General features: G+C 45.5%; 1 protein-coding gene across 2 annotated transcripts in view; it reads right to left on the reverse strand.

Annotated features, from left to right (window-relative positions):
• Positions 1 to 5,071: 5,071 nt before the first annotated feature.
• LOC119185184 (uncharacterized) overlaps positions 5,072 to 22,313 on the reverse strand; it is a 42,489-nt gene continuing 25,247 nt past the window's right edge. The window contains exons 11-14 of one of the 2 annotated variants that reach the window (XM_075888333.1): positions 9,196 to 9,268; positions 7,347 to 7,450; positions 6,828 to 6,884; positions 5,072 to 5,255 (exon numbers count right to left, since the gene is read on the reverse strand). In XM_075888333.1, the coding sequence (XP_075744448.1) occupies positions 5,207 to 5,255; positions 6,828 to 6,884; positions 7,347 to 7,450; positions 9,196 to 9,268 (283 nt within the window). In that variant the 3' untranslated portion in view covers positions 5,072 to 5,206. The remainder of the gene's footprint in view (positions 5,256 to 6,827; positions 6,885 to 7,346; positions 7,451 to 9,195; positions 9,269 to 22,313) is intronic. The other variant, XM_075888334.1, reaches the window with a different exon arrangement.

Raw genomic sequence — 22,313 nt, forward strand, 5'->3', positions numbered from 1 at the left:
AAGTACAAAGGACAAACGTATTTAACGAATATTTCGCGAATTCATATATTTTGGTGAAAATTCCGTTTAGCCACGAGCAGCCTAACATGATCGATGACGATTTGCAATGTTTTTTTACTACCACAGCGAACGTCGGCAACAAGTTGTTTTGGGTGAAATACGAGCCACTTTAACTATACTTCAACTTAAAGACCCTGTTGTTGAAGACAGCGCCATGAATAACACTTTACTTGCTCTCGGAGACAACACACTGAACTTATGAATACACCACAGAGTCCCTCCTGATGAATAAATTTGAATATAGTTTTCTTGAATAGGCACAATAAACTTTCCAATAAGTTGTCGGTGTTGCGGTTTTTTGCATCAGATTTCTTGCAGTGGTGAAGGACGTAATGCTCATGTATGCGGCAACAGCGTCCTTGCATGACTCGGAGGCAGTTTGAGGAGGAGAACGTTGGTGTCAATGTTACTAGCTACTAGTAACTTTGCGTTCGTGTAGCGTCGAAAGTCTGACTAAGGAAAGCTGAAGTGCACATTGTAACACGACGAAAATCATGGGCCCCACTGCAATGCAAGTCAGAAGCCGCAGGGCTCTACGGCACTTTTTGCGATTGCAAATATCAGGGGAAGCTGGCCAGCCGATTGACAAACGAATCAGCTGTCCTGTCCGGCAAAGGAGAGGTCTTGCTGCCGAGCGTGCAGCCAACGATGAAGAAGCTGCACGCGTTCATCGGTGCGGTGTGCTCACCGTGCTTTCTTTACCAGTGTTACAGCGTGTTGGGAGTGTACCTAGCGTTCAATTTCAGCGTCACCATGGATGAGAGACAGTGGATTGATTGCATCGTTATTCCGGCGATTACAGTGTATATCGATGGCAGGTAAGACGATCCTCGTTTTTACACCCCTTTGAAACATTACAGCCAAAACATTTTTTAGATATATGCATACACCAACAACATGGCGTATAGATGTGACAAATTACGTTGATGCCTCGCGCTTGTGCTTGCACCGAACTCTTTTTTTTTTTGTGACCCGCCACGGTGGCCGAGTAGTTGAGGCACTCGGCTGCTGACCTGAAGGTCGTGGGATCCAATCCCGGTCGTGGTGGCCGCATTCTCGATGGAGCCAAAAATGCTTGAGGTCCATGTGCTTATATTTAGGTCCATGTTACGGGGCCCTAGATGGTCGAAATTTCCGGAGTTCCCCCTCTTCGGCGTCTCTCGAAATCATATGGGAGTTTCGGGACGTTAAACCCCAACACTTATTAAATAACTCTTTCTTTGTGTGTGAGCATGCATGAAAAGCTAATCAACAAAACATCAGACCCAGCAAAACCTAGCCCAAACAGCATCTTGGACATTTTTTGAAGATGTCTTCGCAAGGACCTATCAATCAAAACGCCATATTTACTGTGACGACTTGCAGCTAGCGTATCTCAATAAACTACTCATATACCTGAGTTAGGTTATGCAAGCCCTACTTAACAGGAACTGTGACACTCGAGCAGATACCAAGCTTTGCGAAGCTCACCTGTAACAGCAGAAGTGCAGACATAAACGAAACCAGCAAAGAAAAAAAGAGAGACTTTAAAAGGAACCGCTTGTTTGTGAGTAGTTATCAAAGTTACTATTACACGCAGTGTTCCCAGCCCTCGTGATTTTTTTTTCAGGTTACATGTTTTACAAAGAAAACTAAAGTTACATGTCAGTGAAAATGACAATACTAATAGCAAGTTACTCGTTTCCTTCGGCAAAAACAACGGGACTGTAAAATGAAATTGGTTTAAATTGCCCTAGTCGGCCCCAGTAGAGAAGACGTTAGGGTGCTCGGCTGCTGAACCGAAAGTCGCGAGATCAATCTCGGCCGTGGCAGTCGCATTTCGATTAAATCGAAATGGTATGGAGGCCCATGGGCTGTGTGATGTCAGCACATCCTTCACTACATACGACGTCTCTGACATTGTGGTTTTGGAACGTAAAACACTTGGTAACATTATTCTATTATTATCATTATAAAATTGCACTTGTGAAACCTGAATGTCCGCCCTAGACGGCCAGGTGATGAATATGCTATCGCATAAGTGGAGTCCCGAATAGTGTGTTTCTTTCTCTGTGTGGTTGTTCATTCAGCGTGACGTTGACTATTTAATCAAGACATGCACCAACTAGCCCAACAGCGAGTCATACTAGAGTCCCCAACCGACGGCGCCATCGCGAATTCATAACGTGAACTCATAAGCTTGCGTACATCTTACGGCAGTCTAGTTACTGTCGTGTCTTTCCATTTCATTACAACTCTTTTGACATATGTCCATGGCACCTTATGGCAAGCACGCCATTTTTCTGCGCAGTGTTGTGTGGCACAGTGTTTACGTAGTTAACGGTTTCTTGCCTAAATTGTTTTCTCTTTCACAGGCTTAGCACAGAAACATTGTGTAAACACTGACCTAGCAAGTGTAGAAAGCATGACATGGTGAGTAATGTGTGGTGCTTGAGTGTAGGTTCTTGAGGCCAAGAATAATAGATGAAAGCTATTATTTGCATGTGTATTTTTATCTTGCCATTCTGCAACTATTTTTGTACTGTGTGCAGTGGAGTTTAGCGACTCATGGCTTAGTATCGAAATTGCTTCTTCGCAATGCAACGTGATTTTTTGGGGGGGAAAAGGCTCTTTGATTTCTGTTCGCATATAAATTGACGATCATAAGTCATATTTTGCCAGTGCCATTCCCCACTTTTCTATCCGAAGGATACTAATAACGATAATAAATTTTGAGCGTCTGGTATAGCTTATATCCTTAGTGTGACATTGGGAGAGAAAAATCCTTCCACAGTTCCAGTAAGCATCTGCTTATGCTCATCACAGCTTCTTCTTTAGCATTTTTCCTTAGTGCTTAACAATGGACATAGCCTTCTAATTAGTTTTTTTCTAATCGCAGGCTCAAGACCAAAGGCCGTTAAAATATCCAGTAATTGCCATCTGCTGAGCACTGTAGTTTAAACAACTGCGACATGTCACAGTGCATCTGCACAATCATGGGAACAACCAAGATTGCAACGCAAGACTTTTAACTGATAAATCGCTCACAAGCGATGTGATTTTCAGTGATGTCGTGCCATTTGTAGCAAATAATTTATTGGTTAACATCCTCATGGACATTACGTATATTTGCTATCCGTAATTTTTTGCAGGCGTAAACGATCTAAACTAAGTGTTGTATGAACATATATACTACCTTCTCACATTTTTTTATAGTTGTTTGGATGACAGATACAACTAAATCATCTTTCAGTGGTCATTTTAAAGATTGCAAAGTAATGAAACGTCGATGAGAAGACAGCATTCAGGAATATCTTGAATTAAAAAAACACCAAGCCTGCGCAGAACGCGCAGCGCAGTCACAGCAAAACCTATAAAAGCGGCCTGCCAGAGCCTTTCTAAACACTCTTTGGGTAACTGCTACAAGCGCACTGCTAGGTACTCACTACGCCATAAATATTCATAATTTTTGTGTAGTAGGCCCACATTACCTATGCTATCCTTCGTCTTTCTTTGAGGAGACGTGGTATCCGCCACACAATTGTTGGGAATAGGAATTTCGGGCAATTTTTTATGCAGTGGCTGAATACGGTGAAAAAATGTGCCTGATGTGGGTATGTGCCACAGTTAAAAAATAATTAAGATCAAGTTTTCTAATGAGTTTAAGCATTGTGGACTACCCTTTCGTTATGCTACTCGCATCGTGTGACACCTGCAGTTGTTCCTTCGATGTTCTAAAGCGTTTATTACTCATATTAACGCGATTCCTTTCCGGAAATCAAGCCTGCCTAAGGCCAGTTTAGAAACAAGTTCGAAACACTGGCGTGGCTCAGTGGTTGAATACTGCGCTGGCGCACAGTGAACCCGGGTTCGAATCTCATTGTGTCAGTGGTGTTTCTTATTTACTGCAACGGTGCCACGCGTGACCCGTGTTTTGGTCCGATAACAGCTTTCGCTGTAAAAATATTATCGGTACTGTTAGTTTGCCAAGTAGTGCGGTCAGCTTCTTGCCGCTGGTGTAAACAGAAACAGACACATAACAGCTAAGACAACATCAAAATCACGAAGAAAAATTTATGAAAAAGTGAGCAGCATTTGCACCGAAAGTTTATTGTTCGAACAACGATATTTTCTGCGTGTGTTTTTTGGGCGGTGTTAGGTGAGAATAGTTGGGCTTAACTGATCAAGCATGTCCGTGATTTCAATCGCGTTTACTCTTATAGGCTCGACCATAACTGCCGGTCAATAGCGAGCCGGGCTGAGAAGTAACGGTTATCGATGTTACTGAATTAGAAATATTTTTGGCGAAGAAGCGACCATTTGTCCCATGGGCACTTTTTCATCAATTACACTCCGCTACTGCACATGTAAGAGTGTCCACCCCGGACGAGTACTAATCGTAGGCGAATACAACTTCGGAAAACGTCGCAGTCGCCACGACCATGTACCAGGAAAACGAAATCGCTTTACCACTGTTGTTGAGACTTCATCGACTTCAAGCGCCGTTGCCTAACTTCAAATAATTAATGCTCCACCTGGCTAGTAAAATGCGTGCAAAAGTTCTTCGTAGTCTTGATCTAGTGTAACGCCGTTGTTCAAATAATCTATTGTTTGTCTGATCAAATACAGGGACGTTGTACTACTTTTGTATTTTTCGTTGCCCCGTCAACTCGGGCTTAATTGTAAGCCTGCAAAACGTGTGAATGAATGAATAAATAATATATATATATATGTATATATATATATATATATATATATATATATATATATATATATATATATATATATATATATATATATATATATATATATATATATATATCAAACGCATTACGATCAAATATTGGTGTAATCGAATTCACCGTTCCACGCAATGACTGTCGCAATAATCCCATGCTACTCGCAATGCGTATCAACTTCAGTTTGAATATTATACGTGGAAAATAATGTTCACAGAAAAAGAAACTAAGTGCACGAGAACAAGTCCCCACTCTTCATTGTACAGTTTTACACGTAATTCGTATAATGCTGCTTTAGAAGAAAGAAATATTTATATTTTATTCATTTCAACATTTTTTATGCGCAGTGTGACTGACCTCTGTGTATTTTGGTTTAATTCATGTTGCCCAATATTTGTGTGTGTGCACTTGCCTGTGCTAAGTATTGCTTAACGGATACGAATCACAGGATCATTCCATCTTGGTTTTTTTCTCAGTCTGCAAAAAAGAAAATAATAAAGTTAGATCAAACGCAACCTAACATGTTATTCATACTTTTTGAAAATATAAATATTGGTCTAAAATTACTTTACATGTGATTGAAAAAAAAAACGTATATCCCTGAAGTGAGGGCTGATGTTGGGGCGAAGCAATCTACGTTGGATAATGATTCGGGGGTTTTTATTTTGTTCTGGCTAACAATCTTTCGTTTTGTTTTGTGAACCTGTTGTCCTGTTATTTCATTTCATTGGTGTGTGGCTAAATGTTAGTGTTTGAACGGTGTTGTGACTTTTTATTTTGTTTGCTATTGTTTACAGGTATTTTTGTTTGTTCATATGTCATTGGTGTCGCTGTTTTTGCCGCTTTTATAGTGTTGTGGCCTTCTATTTTGCCCTGATTGAGAGCCTTTTATTTCGCGCTTGTTAACGTTCTACTCTGTCATATGCTCTGACTGATGGCTGGTTAAATGTCAGTGTTATTACGGTGTTGTGGCTTTTTATTTTGTTGTTTTAAACTTATGTTAACCGTCACAGGTGCCTTCACAGATGTTTTTGCACGTGTGCTGTGATCGTGCTCGGCACCGCACGCGGGACAAGGCGAAGTCTTAAGAAGCCATAATACACCTTGGAAGTATGTGACGTCACGCATTTTTGGTAGGCGATATTATGGACCATTTCACTATTTATTAGCATAGCCTCTTAATGATATCCCGTTCCGTCCACCAACGTGCTAAAACAGCATCCGTGAGCAAGAAGAGCTTTAGAAAATAGCGCACTAATTTTCTATAATTCTTTCCCTTATTTGGCAAAACATATTAAAATATATCTTATTTTGACCTACATAAACGTTGTAAGTGATTTCCATGAACTTTACGCACGTTTTCTTTATCTGAAAAATCTAAAATGAGACCTTTCTTACATTAAAAAAGAACTTGAAAACGTGCTTTCATTTTCGACGTTGGGAACTGGTAAATGGAGTGACGGGAAGTTTTCTGCGATACAACGCTTGTGACCTTGAAAACATTGTTTGGGCGCTCACGTGAAAATGGCATCTTTTATCTGTCACCGAAGCCCGTTTTTTTACCCGGGCGGCTGAGTTTTGACTACGTCATTCTGTAGGCTGCAGGTTGTCGTTGGTTTGATCACTGTCGTGACGAGAGCATTTTGATTTGATCGAAGCAAAACAGACATAGCGTTTTTTTAGTTAGAACCAGATATATACGTTAAAAAATTCCGCATTGTCAGATTAGTTCGCAACCCTACGTTGTGAGTTATTCCTATATCTACGGCTCTCCTTCCAGACTTCAAGTCTAACGGATCAATCAATCACCAAAATCCATCAATATGAATCAGTCCTGACAATCGACAATAATCTGGAGACTACAAGGAAACATCTAGGCAAGCTTTAAGAAAGACTTGCGTTAAGTAGTTCTCACTGGCGATCACTTACGTACACGTGGTGACTTGAAGTGTGAACATTTATTTCTTACCACAAATATTTTGTACTATGAAGTAAATTCGGCAACGTTTATAATCACACATTAGACAAGATAGTATGAGACCTTCTTACCTTAGATTTTGTTCGCCTCTTGTAAAGAAGGCATTAACAATCTTCTGGATTTCTCTTCTGTAAGATAAACAATAAGAAGAACGAAACGGTAAGGATCTTGTTTGCTTTGTATTTAATAAATAATTGACTACTGTTCACTAACGCAATTACGGTAATACATTATTGCCATATTATTGTCCCAGTGCGTCCTTTTCCTATTATGTAAATGTATGGAGTTCATTTTCGGCACCCTCCCCCTGAGTATCAGCACTCTCCCCTTATTATGTCAATGTGGGGGCCAGAGTTTGCGTTCCCTTCTCTTAGTGTAGTCAGTGCGCCCCCCTGCCCTCCCCCCCTTGCGCCCGCCTATGGTGAAACCTTTACCTGCGTATCAGTTACGGTTGGTGAGCCTATTGAAATTTTAGTGGAGAGTGTCGAAGTTGCATTGAATCGCTCGCACTTAAGACACTGCTATTAACACATATTCATAGCATGCAGTGATAAGGAAAGAGAGATATGATATCACGGGTGTGTACGTACTTGTGTAAATACGCTCTGCCATGCAGATTCAAGAGAAAGCCGAGCGCAGACATTCCGAGCCAAATGCCCAGGTACCCACCCGCGTACGCAAGCAGTTCGATCCGCTACGCGACGAGGTAAAGAAAAAAAAAGAAAGAGAAGTTGTTATTGAGTTAGCTATAGTTCCTTAAACAGCATAGTTAGTTTAATTGAAGAGAATCCTCAATATATTTCAACGAAGCGAAGCAGGGCCAAAACAGCTATAACAAGGCCTCTCATAAAGATAGAGATAGAAAAGCGAAGGAAAGGTGGGGTGGTTAACCACTTTGAACCCTGTTTGCATATTTTAGGGTGTGCATCACTCGTATTCAGCCAGTTTTTTCGAATGAAAGATAAAGGTCATTGACCAAAAGGCGCACGTGCAGCGCTTGTGGGAAATTTGCACCGGCAAATAGTATATCACTACGTGCCTTTGTAACACCACCAACACAAACATTTCACAACACATCCAGTGGTGCTCCAAGTCTATAGAATAGCTGCTGAGAAGCCAAACATATTTCTGAAATGTCTGAAGACGTGTAAATATCGTCCGATATTTTATTGTGCACGAAAAAAATCTTCGATGAGGAAATGCGACTCTTTGCTGTGTAGACATATGCTGACGTAGCAGTACGCAACACAAGAATCAAGCTGACCAAATTTTTGTAACGTAAATAAAATGTAAACTTTTTATTTGAGATAAAGCGTTGAGATAAGGCAGAAAATATTTGCGGTGGTCGATATGGAGAACGTATGTTCATTTTCCCGTCGAAGACAAACTTATTTGTGGATGACCGACTCGGGGCTTTTCCTTATTTGTGGTCTCTAGTCACACTCGCACAGCCATTCTTTTACTTTTGAAGCACTGTCGAGTTTGCGTTCGGTCGAGTATTTCAGAACAAGTCGCGTCACTCCCAATATCAACTTTCAGTTGCGAGCTCGCTCTATTTCTGCGAGTAGATGTCGGCGTGCGCTCTGCTGGTCTTATCCTGTTACCATGGCCACTCGGCACTTTCGAGGCGTCTATTCGCGAAACAAAAAAAAATACAGCCTATCCACGAGGACCGAGGTGAATGATGACGAGTGGGGTGAAGCTCTCCGCAGGGAGGTTAATCACCCTAGTCGGTCATCAATCACGGACCGACGTACGGGCGGACGAATGGACGCATGGATGGATGGCGGACAGACAGACGGGCGCACAGACAGATGGACGCTTCGCCCCTTTCAACTGGTTGCAAACTGGTTGCAAACTTTGCAAACTGCTTACTACTACGACGACGACACCGGGACATACGACCCATGGCGTAAGGAGCTTCGCCCTTAAAACAAGGACTTCGCCACCGCTTGTTTAAGTTTGAGTTTTTTGTCTGCTGCAGCGACCAACAAAAAATGCCATCCGCCTGTGAATAAGCTCACTAAACGGCATAACCTGCCATCCTGAACGGTACGTTCTATTCAACGCTCTGTAGTCTACAATAAAGCGCCGTTAGACTTGTCTAGAGGCCACAACGTAGAGAACAGGTCTGAAGTCGCCTATTAGCATGATACTTTCTGGGCGGCCTTTGTTTTGTAGCCCGGTCTCAGATGATTCGTTTCAAATCAGTAGTGTGCGTCGTTTGAAGTAAGTACGGGTAATGCTCCGCAGACATGATACATCGTCACGATGTCATTGCGACAGACGCTATGTCATATATATCAGTTATGAATTTGTGCACATCTTGTATTTGCGATGTTACATGTTAGACTCTTGTCATTGGTTGGTAAAAACAGCAGTAGCAACATCTTCATAAACCACACATGCACTCTAGCAAACCTGAATATTTCACTTAACTGTTAGCGTAGGCTGGTACAGCACAAGCTCCTCGATGTCTGAGCGGAAGCGAAGCTTCAGAGTGAACTTCTCCCTGCAGTCGAAGATCGGGTAAAGGTAGAGAAATAAAAATAGCGCGAAGTACATGACTTTCTATCGAGATCATTGAAGGGTGAAACAAAGGCATCCCATTTACAACATCGCTTCACCTTTGTGTGCAATGCAAATGCTTACATGTAACACATAACACATTATTTAAGTGGTGGAACAAGAATGAATTCATTTTGCGCGAATTGGGTAACACATGTCACTTTAGACCCAGAAGCCTTCAGATGAAGATGCCAAGAACAATAAAATTACCGCATTAGCATATCTTGCATTTAGAATACTTTTTTTAAATGTAACGTTTCCTTCAATAAGTAAAGTTTTATCAACTGTGTCCTGATAAATGTCAAACATAATTTTCATCTACAGAAATAAAAAACGAAGAAGTAAAGAAAACTACTTGTTCAGGTGGGAGCAGGAGGAGGAAAAACAAGAGAGAAAGTATGGAGGTTAGGTTGGCGCTGGGGAAATGGAAAAGGATGTATAAAGATGAGAGAGAGAAGAGAAAGAGACGAGAAATTGTCAGTCCGTTCGCTGACGCGTATGCAGTGGTGACACTATACAAAAGTCAAGAGAGAGAGATAAAGATGCAAGGAAAGGCAGGGAGGTTGACCAGACACACATTCGGTTTGCTACCCTGCACTGGGGAAGGGATAAAGGAGAGAAAAGAGGTTGCAGAGAGATGAGAAGGTGCACACAATCACGAGCACACTCGGGGAGCACACACAGTCTAGAGGCGGTCGCTCAGCTTTGTTGACTTTAGGTAAAGTAGCAGTGCTTTAGTTGCTTTCTGCGCAACTGAGGCAGATGCCCAAGGTCCTAGTATCTTCTGCACACAAAATGGTCCGGGGTCAAGTTGATTCAACACCATCCGGAGCTGGCATCGCTGTGTGTCGTAGCAAGCGCAGCTGCACAGGACGTGTTCGATGGTCTCTTCAGCTCTCTTCATGTAGGAGTGTCTGCCATACCAATGCGAAAAGAGTACACCTTTGTAAATGCAACACCCAACCAAAGGCGGCATAACAGTGTCGCATCGGAGCGGGAAAGTTGTGATGGTAGCTTTAGCTTGAGCGAAGGATCCAGTTCATAAAATTGACACCTTTGGAAGCTGGTAGACGACCAGAACGTGCGTGTGAGATCTCGAGCCAGCAGGTAAAGTTGTCTTGCTGCATCATTCCTTGATAGAGGCATCGGGACTACACGTTACTACACAAAAGTCAAAGGAGATAAAGAAAGATAGAGAGGAACGGCAGGGAGGTTAACCAAGCTTGGCTCGGTTGGCTACCCTACACTTGGGGTGGGGGAAAGGAGGAATAAAAGAAAGAAAAGAGATAGGACTGAAGAGGAGTAAGAAAGAGAAGGATGAATAGTCGTCAGCTCGAGACTACACAGCACGGTCTCACACTGTTCTTTCACAAGCGCTCGTGAACTTTGCCTTCGTGGCTTTGCGCGTATGTGAGACCGTCGGCCAAGGTCCCAGGATCTTCTTTGCTGTAAGCGGCCGTGAATCCAGCTGACAGAGCTCGGCTTCCATAATACGTCGATCAGACTTGTATGCTGGGAAGTGGCATTAAATGTGCTCAAGCGTCTCCTCGCAGGCGGAGAAGTTGCATGCCGAACTGCTCGCCATTCCAAGGGGACGAGAATACGCATTCGTAAATGCCCCACCCAACCTCATGCGACACAGCAACGTTTCAGCGCATCGTGGGAGCCCGGATGGCAAACGAAGTTACAAGTTTGGGTCGATAGAATACCCGGCGTATTCCATTTTAGGACAGTCATACGGCGAGCAAGTGAATGTAGTCGCCTTGCAGCGTCTGTTCTCAAAAGTGGTATGGGCGTACGCAGGTATTGGTCATGAGCCGATCGAGCAGATTGATCCGCGCGGTTATTGCCGACAATTCGGCAATGACCGCGCAATATCGTGACCTTCGAAGAGCGCTTCGTGGTAGTCGTGCCTTATCTGATATACTGATTATTCGTGTAACCCATGCTGCATAACGAACAGTAGTATCTGTAAGACTAACCTCGAGTCGCAAAAGATGGCCTTTGGTTAGGTTGCTGCCGAAGAATGTACTTTACTGCACCTTCAAGCGCTGCGAGTTCTGCTGCTCTCGACGTCGTGGTGTGAGAAAAATTGTATTGAAGCAACACATTACCAGATGGGACAACCACTGCTCCTGTAGAGCTGTTGGAATCAGTGGAGCCATCGGTGCTAACATGTATGCGGTCAAAGTACCTTTCGTCCAACCGACGCAAAGTCAATTGCTTCAGAGCTAGCGATGACATACATGCCTTCTTAACGATTCTAGGAACCTATAAGTGCACGTCAAGTTGACGGAGAGTCCATAACGCAGCTGCTGGACGCATCGAAAGTGTGAAGCGAGGCGGTAATGTGTCCTGATGTTTCGTCACAATACCACAGAACGAAGAATGGGGCCTCCACGCTGTCAAACACGCTAAATGATGTGACGGAAGCTGTGATAAATGCTGAATGTGCGCTCCCAGCGTGTGGACGATGGTATGCGTTGTGACTGGCTGTTCTTGTGCGATAACAATAGTTGCCACGTTTGATGAGCATTTTGGAAGGCCAAGACGTGTCCGAAGTGCTTGGGATTGTACGCTCTGTGTTGCACGGATGTTAGTATTGCACGTGTTGGACAGGTCTAAACGGCTGTACCGGAGAAGTTGGAGAAAGAGGGCTGTATAAAACTGCAGTATAGAGTGCGCGGATGGACCCCGTGATTTTCCGACAACAAAGTTCAATAAATTCTCACTGCCAAGGAGCTTTTTCTACAGGTATGCAGCATGTGGGCTCTAGGTTAGGTCAAAATCTACGATGACACCTAAGAATCTATGACTGCTCTTATGCGTGATAGATCTGCCATCGATGCACAATGGGTAAAAAGACATCGGTTTACGTGTAAACGCTACTGCTGCGCATTTTTCTGTGGCGATAGGCAAACCATGCTGGCGAAGTTATGCTGATGTCATTGTTGCCGCCTTCTGTATCTTTGCGCGCACTTGAGGCCGTGTCACGCCAGAAGCCCAAATGCAGATATCATCAGCGTAGAGAGACATATAAGCTGTCTGTGGCAGCATTTTGGTGAGCCCCACCAAAACCACGTTGAAAAGAGTTGGACTCAAAGCGCCGCCTTGTGGCACCCCATGACTTGTGAAATGCTTATTCGTAGAGCCATCTTCAGATAGAATGAACATGGATCTCTTTGTGAGGTAGCTTCTTACGCATCGAAAGACACGACCTCCAAGTTTAGCTGCTTCGAGAGCATTTGATAACAGCCTCATGGGTCACGTTGTTATAGGTACCTTTCTCGTCTAAGAACAGAGCTACCGACAGCCGCTTCTTAGCTTTATGTTCCGAAATAGAGGTCACTAAGTCAATGACACTATCGATGGAAGACCGACCTTGTCGAAAGCCAGCCACAGCATCAGGATAGATGTTATAATGTTCCAGGTACCATTCCATGCGTGTAAGCAGCATCCTCTCCATGACCTTGCCGACGCAGCTTGATAGTGCTATAGGCCGGTATGATGCCAGATCCAATGGAGACTTTCTGGGCTTCAAAAAAGGCACCAGGTGACCGCACTTCCACTCATAAGGCACTGTTCTATCGCGCCAATACTTATTGAAAATGTCCAGGAGACAGCGTTGTGCCTTCGGGCCTAGGTGACGTAGGGCAGCATAGGTCACTCCATCCGGACCTGGGGACGATGAGCGCCTGCAAGTGTTTAATGCTGCATGAAGTTCTTCCATAGTGAATGCAACCTCCATTTACTGATCTCGTGTGACTGGAAAGTCCTGTGGTAATATTGCCGCGACATAGTCCCTGCAGTTAAACAACACGCTCATCACCGCGCGCACAGGGACATACATGCGCGCCGTCTAGTGTTGCGCAGAGACGATGATGATAGCACGAGAACCCAGCTGGCTCCGGCTGATGTGCGCCACGCGCTTGGGACTCTTCTTGAAGAAGTAGAAGAAGGAGAAATCTTTGGTGTTCTGATGTAACGTGCTACGACCATAGTCCCTTTGAGTTGTGGGCACAGGTTCGCCCTTTAATAAATACGTTTTATTACACCCCGTGTCCTTCAACATCGTTACATTTCTGGTGGAGGTGCTGGGTAATGAATCAAAGCCCTACGAACGCAAGACAGCGTAGCCCCGACCACCAGCGAGTTGATCCTGGGGAGCTGACACCTGTGCATCAGAGGACCAGTCGCCGTCTTCGAGGTGATTCCCCAGAATTCAGTCCACTCCACTTCACGCCAAGGGGAACTCAGTCAGTGGACGCCACCACCATGACAAGTCTTGTAACACCGGCCCAAGTGGTGATAAATCAGCCTCACCAGCCACCAGTATTTCATGGCGACTCGTATGAAGACGTGGAAGATTGACTGAACCTCTTTGAGAGAGTGGCAAGTTTGAACGGTTGGGACGAGAGAGAGAGAAGCTCCGCCGCGTATACTTTGCTTTGGAGGACTTCGCAAAGACGTGGTATGAGAACCATGAAACCTCTTTTACGACCTGGGATGAATTTCAGCGACGAGCTCTGGCGACCTATGCCAGCGCGGATCGCAAAAAAAAAGGCGCAGGCTCCGCTCGAATCCAGAAACCAACTCACCAACGAAAGTGTCGCAATGTATATCGAGGACATGATCCGCCTGTTCAAGCGCGCAGATTCCCATATGGCTGAAGAGAAGAAGCTACGCCACCTCATGCGTGGGGTGAAGCAAGAGCTATTCGCTGTTCTCGTCCGCAACCCTCCACGAAAAGTTGCGGAGTTTCATACGGAAGCGACAGCCATCGAGAAAACGCTAGAACAGCGGGCTCGACAGTACAATCGAGACATAAAGTACGCACCTGCCAATGTCTTCTCTGGAGGCCAGCGAAGCGATATGAACGCACTGCGAGAACTCATCAGGTCGGTAATCAGGGAAGAGCTCAGCAAGTTGCAAGCACCTCACACTACAGCAACACTGTCTGTCGTCGACGTAGTACGAGATGAACTGAGGCAGATAATACGTGAGCCGGAGCGTGCGCCACAGCCGATCCAACGCATCCCAACGTACTCTGAAATACTCAGACAACCCGCGGCGCACACCAATGCAGCAGTTGCGATGGCCTCTCCTTGTCCACAGACGGTACGCAGCGCACCTTGTCCACTGGAACCGACGGCTACCTACCTGCCACGAGCCCGTGGTGTAGCTCGCTACGCGGATCAAAGGCCCCGGAAAAGTGACATCTGGCGTGACCATGAGCGCAGGCCTTTGTGTTTCCATTGCGGGGAAGCAGGTCATCTGTATAGGTTCTGCCCTTACCGACAGGCAGGATTAAGGGGGCTTTCCGTTGTACGCACCATGCCATCGAAACGGTGAACGGCCAACGGAGATCGAAGAGTACTTGTCCGCGCGCCAGAGCCCACTCACTCCACGCCAACATCAGCCAAGATCGCCGTCGCCCAGGCGTTACCGATCACCCAGCTCACGTGCTTCTTCCGCCTGGTATGGGCACCGTTCTACAAGCCCACACCAGGAAAACTGAAGCAAGCGACCTGTGGAGGTGAGGCCGCTGATAATTACAGTTGCGAAGATCCTCCATTACGGTTTCAAGGTGACGATGCTATGTTTACAGAGGATAAGCGCAGCAGTGCGAAGATTACTTCAGATTTGCGGTTGAAAATAGACGGATACGAGCTAAATGCTTTAGTTGACACCGGCGCTGATTATTCAATAATGAGTCACAAATTGGCAAAGAAACTGAAAAAGGTTGTGACGAAATGGACGGGGCACAGATGCGCACGGCAGGTGGCCACACTACACTTGGCAGATGCACCTCAAGGCTCGAAGTAAGAGGCTTTACTTACGTTGCTGACTTCATCGTACTGCCGGACTGTTCAAGGGAGTGTATACTAGGAATGGATTTCCTGCAAGCCAATGGAGCCATAATTATTCTGCACAGATCCAGTGTAACGTTTTCGACCGAACAAGCTATGTCGGTGGAGGAATCGGAAAAGCGACGTCTTACTGCTCTGCGCGTTGTTGATGAAGACGTCACAGTGCCACCACGCTGTAGTGTAATGGTGCTTATTGAAAATAAGGCATTTTGTGACCACGAAGGAATAGCGGATGGAAACGTAGAGCTCTTTTTAAACAAAGGAATTTGCGTGGCGAGGGGTGTTGTTCACTTAAGGAATGGCCGCTCAGTTGTCCTCCTTACGAATTTTGGGAATGAATGTCAGCACATCGCGCAAGGTATGGCTATCGCCTATTTCCACGAGTTCTGCATGGCGACTGAACTATGCAGTTTAGCGACAACGCTAACCACTCCACAAGAGACCTGCAACGTCGACGCATCAGTTAACGGACCATAGGCTCCCAGAATATCAAAAGAAACGATTGTTCGACTTTATAGAAGAGTTTTCGAACTGATTTTCAACGTTCGCTAAGGTGCGACACACGGCTATTGCAAAACACAGAATTATAACAGAAGAAGCCACGAGACCGATTCACCAACACCCATATCAAGTATTTCACCAACACCCATATCAAGTATCGCAAAAGGAAAGAGACGTCATCAAGAAAGAAGTGTAGGAGATGCTTTCAGATGACGTGATCCAGCCTTCCAGCAGTCCATGGGCGTCTCCCGTAGTGCTTGTTAAAAAGAAAGATAACAGCCTTCGATTCTGCGTCGACTATCGGAAACTGAACAGCGTAACGAAACGGGATGTATACCCTCTTCCGCGTATCGATGATACACTCGATCGACTACGGAGTGCGAAATACTTCTCCACCCTTGATCTCAAGAGCGAATATTGGAAATTTGAGGTAGATGAACGCGACCGTAAAAAGACGGCATTCATAACCCCAGACGGCCTCTACGAATTTAAAGCGCTTCCATTCGGCCTGTGCACAGCACCAGCTACGTTTCAGAGAATGATGGACGCTGTCCTCGCGGGACTCAAATGGCAGTCCTCCTTGGTGTACTTGGATGACGTTGTCGTATTTTCCGCTACATTCGACCAACATCTAGAGCGACTCCGCACAGTATTAGAAGCCATTCGTTCAGCAGACTTGACCATCAAGCCAGAGAAATGGCACTTCGCTTTTGAAGAGCTTCGATTCCTCGGACATGTCGTCAACTCCGATGGCGTTTGGCCAGATCCCGAAAAGACAGCTGCCATCACGAAGTTCCCGATACCCAAAGACAAGAAGTCAGTACGTCGCTTCCTGGGTTTATGCGCGTACTATCGGCGATTTGTGGAAAATTTTTCGAACATTGCTGAACCACTTACTAATCTAACAAAAGACGAGGTGCCCTTTATGTGAGAAAGTGAACAACAGGAAGCATTTGATGAGTTAAGAACACGCCTGCAAGCCTCTCCAATCCTCGCCCACTTCGATGAGACCTCGGAGCCATTCTAGTCGGCCTCGGAGCCATTCTAGTCCAGTGGCACAACGGCCAAGAAAAAGTGCTAGCGCATGCCAGCCGCAAGCTTTCGAAAGCTGAGACAAATTACTCTGCAACCGAAAAAGAGTGTCTCGCGGTCATTTGGGCCATAAGTAAATTTCGGCCGTACCTCTACGGTAGACCATTCCGAGCAGTCAGTGACCACCATTGCCTGTGTTGGCTGGTGAATCTTAAGGATCCCTCTGGCCGACTAGCAAGATGGAGCCTTAGGCTGATCATGATTACAAATAAGCAGCGCACGACGTTTTACAAAAGAGAGACGAAAGGGACACCGCTGCACTCTCAACTAGTTTATTTCGTAAAAGACCTTGGTTATTATACAACAAGACGGTGTACCACGTGCTACAATGACAACGTATTTTCTAAAAAGCCAACTTCGCAATCGCTCAAAGTAATCGATGCTTGGCTTATACAGTAATCTTTTCTTTTTGCGATGTGGAAGGCCTCGATCACTTCCCTTGTCATCTTATCTCTGTGGCTGGAAAGAATTTTAGTCTCAGAGAACAGCGGGGAGCAGCCACATTCTAAGCAATGCCGTCTTAAGTGCGAGTAAGCATTGTTAGCTAATGCTCTCTTGTGCTCCGTTAACCTTGTATTTATGCACCGGCCCGTTTGACCGATGTACATTTTCCCACATGACATGAGCAAACAGTAAACCACCGCGGTTCTGCACTCAACAAACGAAACAATGTGCTTAACAGAGCACCGACACCTATCCTTTTTTGTCAATCGCTTTCTATCTAGCCTAGCGCATATCTTCCCTAGTTTGTTAGGTGCAGAAAAAACAACTTGTAATCCATACCGGCTGCCTACATTCTTTAGATTATGTGATATACTGTGCGCATAGGGTATGGAGACACATTTCTTTTTCTTTTCTTCATAATTCCTCTCAATTTGAGGCTGCTCCAAAGATATATTCTTGCGCACAAGATGAACCAACTTCTGTGCGGTTCTGCGCAGAACATGCTCTTCGTAACCGGCACTAGCCAATCTATCTACTTGTCTGATGAAGCTATCATTAACTTTGTGGGAACAAGATTTGGCCAAGGCAGCGCGGAGACACGAGAAGGCTATGCCATTCTTAACTGTCTTTGAATGCCCGGAAGAATAGCTAAGCAGGGGCTTCTCAGATCGTGGGCTATATAACCAGCAACCATGGTCTGGCTTACGTGATAACAATAAGTCCAAGAACTGAAGCTGACCTTCCCGTGGCACTTCCCACGTAAACTCTAGGCCTTCGCTGCAGTCCCTGAAAACACTTAAGGTATCTACTATAGCCCTGTCAAGTACAGTGTGTTCTACAAAAATTAGGTAATCATCAACATATCTAAAAATGGTCTTTGCAAGGCCCTTTATGTTGGCTTCAATTTTTTTGTTCACGTAACCCAAGAAAATGTTGCTAAGTATCGGGGCCACCTTCGAGGCCTTCCACATCGCAAAAAGAAAAGATTACTGTATAAGCCAAGCATCGATTACTTTGAGCGATTGCGAAGTTGGCTTTTTAGAAAATACGTTGTCATTGTAGCACGTGGTACACCGTCTTGTTGTATAATAACCAAGGTCTTTTACGAAATAAACTAGTTGAGAGTGCAGCGGTGTCCCTTTCGTCTCTCTTTTGTAAAACGTCGTGCGCTGCTTATTTGTAATCATGAACTGTCACCAACTCGCCCAACTTTCGGTTTTACTGAGCCTTAGGCTACAAGAATACGATGTTACTGTGGTATACAAATCTGGGAAAAAGCACAGCGATGCCGACTGCCTGTCACGCGCACCATTGGAGACGATCGAGTCGGAGGAAGAAGACTCCCCGTTTCTAGGCGTCGTCCTGGCATCAGAAACCGCTCAACAACAACAAAATGACCCCGATTTGCTGCCGCTTATACAGCGTCTTCAAGGACTCAACGTTAAATTCCCGCGCACTTTATCCAGAGGGCTCCCTTCTTTCTGTCTTCGAGAAGGGGTCCTTTACAAGAGGAACTTCAAGCCTCATGGTGAGAAGTTTTTACTCGTTGTACCGGCACCTTTACGAAACGAGATTCTGCACGCATGTCATGATGAGCCAACATCTGGACACATGGGTGTCAGCCGTACATTCGCCAGAATTGACCTAAAATACTACTGGCAAAAACTGTTATCATCAGTTCAGCGCTATGTGAAAACTCGCCGTGAGTGTCAAAGACGCAAAACTCCATCCGTGAAACCTGCAGGCCTCCTCCAGCCAATAGAACCACCGCATGCCCCATTCCAACAAGTCGGTATGGATCTCCTAGGCCCGTTTCCGACATCGACTGCACGCAAAAAGTGGATTGTCGTAGCCACGGACTATCTCACTCGTTACGCTGAGACTGACTCGCTGTACAGTGCAACAGCTCTTGAAGTTGCCAAGTTCTTCATCAACAACATAGTCCTCAGACATGGTGCACCCAGCGTCGTAATTACAGATCGTGGCCCAGCTTTTACTGCAGACCTAATGAAATGTCTGATGCGAATGACCCATACAGACCAGAGAAGAACTACAGCATACCATTCTCAAACAAATGGCCTAACGGAGCGCCTGAACAGAACTCTTAGTGATATGCTTTCAATGTATGTCGACGTCGAACATAAACTATGGGATGAAATATTGCCCTACATCAAGTTCGCATATAATACAGCCGTTCAAGAAACAACGTGAGTGACACCATTTGAACTTGTATCCGGCCGAACAGTCACCACTCCACTGGATGCCATGTTACCACTGAACTATGAAAGCAGCAATCCACCTGGCCTAGACGACTTCCTGCAAAGAGCCGAGGAAGCATGACAGATGGCGAGATACAGAATACGCCGCCGACAGTGTGTCGACTCCTATCGGTACAATCAGCGTCGTACCGAAGCGCGTTTTCAACCAGGTGACAAAGTATGGATATGGACCCCAGCGCGTCGCCGTGGACTTTCTGAAAAACTTTTTAGCCGCTACTTCGGGCCTTACGAAGTACTCCATCGTGTAAGCGATGTAACTTACCAAGTCAGATCCGCTATACACGGGAGCTCAAAACGCCGACACCCTGCAGAGGTTGTACATGTAGTCCGGATGAAGCCTTACTATGAAAGATCACCGGAAGACCAGTGACGCCTACCACGAATCTATTCATTGCCTGACGCATCGGGACGATGCGTCAGGCATTGATGCGTCAGGCAATGAATTCACGGAGTAGGGGGATTATGCCACGACATAGTCCCTGCATTCAAACAACGCGCCCATCACTGCGCGCACAGGGACATACATGCGCGCCGTCTAGTGTTGCGCAGAGACGATGATGATAGCACGAGAACCCAGCTGGCCCCGGCTGATGTGCGCCACGCGCTTGGGACTCTTGTTGAAGAAGGAGAAGAAGGAGACATCTTTGGTGCTCTGCTGTAACGTGCTACGACCATAGTCCCTTTGAGTTGTGGGCACAGGTTCGCCCTTTAATAAATACGTTTTATTACACTTCGAGTCCTTCAACATCGTTACAATATATCGATTGGTATAGAGATGTCACCGGTGATCTTTGCACAAAAATCGCCAGAAACATCAAGCTATGAGCGACGTTGATGTAGCGCCGGAGACGCGAAGAGATGACGCTGTTGCGGATACGAGTGAATACCTCGAAGAATCCTCCATGCGGGAGACTGAGGCTTTCGAGGGTCTAGCGAGTCACAAAAACTCTTCCATTGTTGTTCCTGGAGTTTGTACATTCAACACTGGATGTTCTTCTGAAATCGTCTGGATTATCTGAGGTCATAGATAGACTGCGTGCGTCGGTATCTTCCTTCCGCACGCCGGCGGACAGCTCGAAGTTGCTCCAGCTCTTGCTCGAGTGTGTTACGTCTCGATTCTTTTGAACATGTTTTGGTGGAAGTCTCCATCGCACAACAAATCGCTTCTTCAATGGATTCCGGCGGTTCGTGCATGCACCTGCTCTCCACAGATATCTGATACTGTTCCCAGTCAATAAGTCTTGAGTGTCCTGGGGAAGGATAATCGTCCAGACCTCTGACTGTCACATACGTGGGAATGTGGTCACTGCCGTGGGTTTGAACATCTGTAAACCATTGGACTTTCGTGACAATACTATGCGACACTAATTTCAAGTCCAGGCTACTGCTATAAGTTACTCCTCGGAGATAAGTAGGGCTGCTGTCGTTCAGCACCTGAAGCCCGTGCTCTGATGCGAGATCACCCAGATTCGTGCCTTTTCGATTTGTCTTGATGCTTCCCCACAGTGGATGATGGGCGTTGAAGTCACCCGTCAATATCCGAGGTGCTGGAGTCGTTGCAAATATATCATTTAATACCTGTTGATCAAGTCGACGTGACGGCGCTATATATGCGCCCATCAGCGTAAACAACTACTTCTTCTTTTTAACATATAGACACACATAGTGATTTCTATTGTGAGACTACTTTTAGCGAACATAAGCGAGTTCTTTACGGATGTACACATCAACTTGACTTCGCTCAAAGCACGATGAAGAAACGAATGATTCATAGCCCGACAGTCAAGGTATTTTTGAAAAATGCGGTTCACAAATGACGATGATGGGAAACCTATTTTCGAAAATGAATTGTCTGAACTCAGGCATTCTTGACTGTAGACCTCTGGCGTTCCACCGAATTATGGAAGCACGCTTGACTTTTTCTCAGAAAAGCTGATGTGGTCTATGGTGCACCATATTTTTACTGAAGGCCGCCAAGTATTGGTTCTAGTGCATCGAAGACTTGCAGCGCACATTTAGTGGCAGGGATCTGTAGACTAGACCTGAGAGTGCGGATAACACTCATGAACGAGCTCAATACAGAAAATAACTTGTACCTCTTGGGTGGATAGACTGCCTTCTGGGGGCGTAGGCGTTGTTGACTGTTGATTCTGTGGTTCCGTAGACACGTGTACCCACGGGAAAGTGGGCCAGTCAGAGTCAGACGTTCTCGTTTGGGCCACAGTGCTTCTCGGCACCTCTGAACGTACCCCACCTGGTGGCGGGAGCAGGGGAGATCGCTGTGTGTCATGGCAGTGGTTGTGGTGGTGATGGTGGCATAAGTGATGCAAATTCGGCACAGGACTGCTTTTTCTTTTCTTCGAGCACCGCCATCGACGGGAACGCCGTCGTTGAACAACCGCTACCGCTTCGTTTCGTGAGGATCCGTCTTTCACTATTTGTCTCACACTACTCCTCTCCTCCTTGAGTACTGGGCCGTTTTTGAATGAGATCTCATGGTTTCCGTTGCAGTTGCTTCATTCTACGAGAGTTGCTTGGCAAGCATCTGCTTTGTGGGGTCCGGCATAACGCGGGCATGCTTGCTTGCTTGTTGTTACACACAGAACTAACATGACACAGTTTGAGACAGTTGTGGCACTGTAGTGGCCTTGGGATGTATGGTCGTACAACGTGACGAAAGTGACCAACCTTTACTTGTGATGGGATGCCATCACCTCTGAAGGTAACCTTGATGCAACGGAATTTTCCAAGCTGGCATACTTGAAATATGTTGGTTGCCTCAGTAGCTGGCTTTATCAGCACA

Source organism: Rhipicephalus microplus, chromosome 3, assembly GCF_043290135.1.
Source record: "Rhipicephalus microplus isolate Deutch F79 chromosome 3, USDA_Rmic, whole genome shotgun sequence".
Taxonomy (NCBI): domain Eukaryota; kingdom Metazoa; phylum Arthropoda; class Arachnida; order Ixodida; family Ixodidae; genus Rhipicephalus; species Rhipicephalus microplus.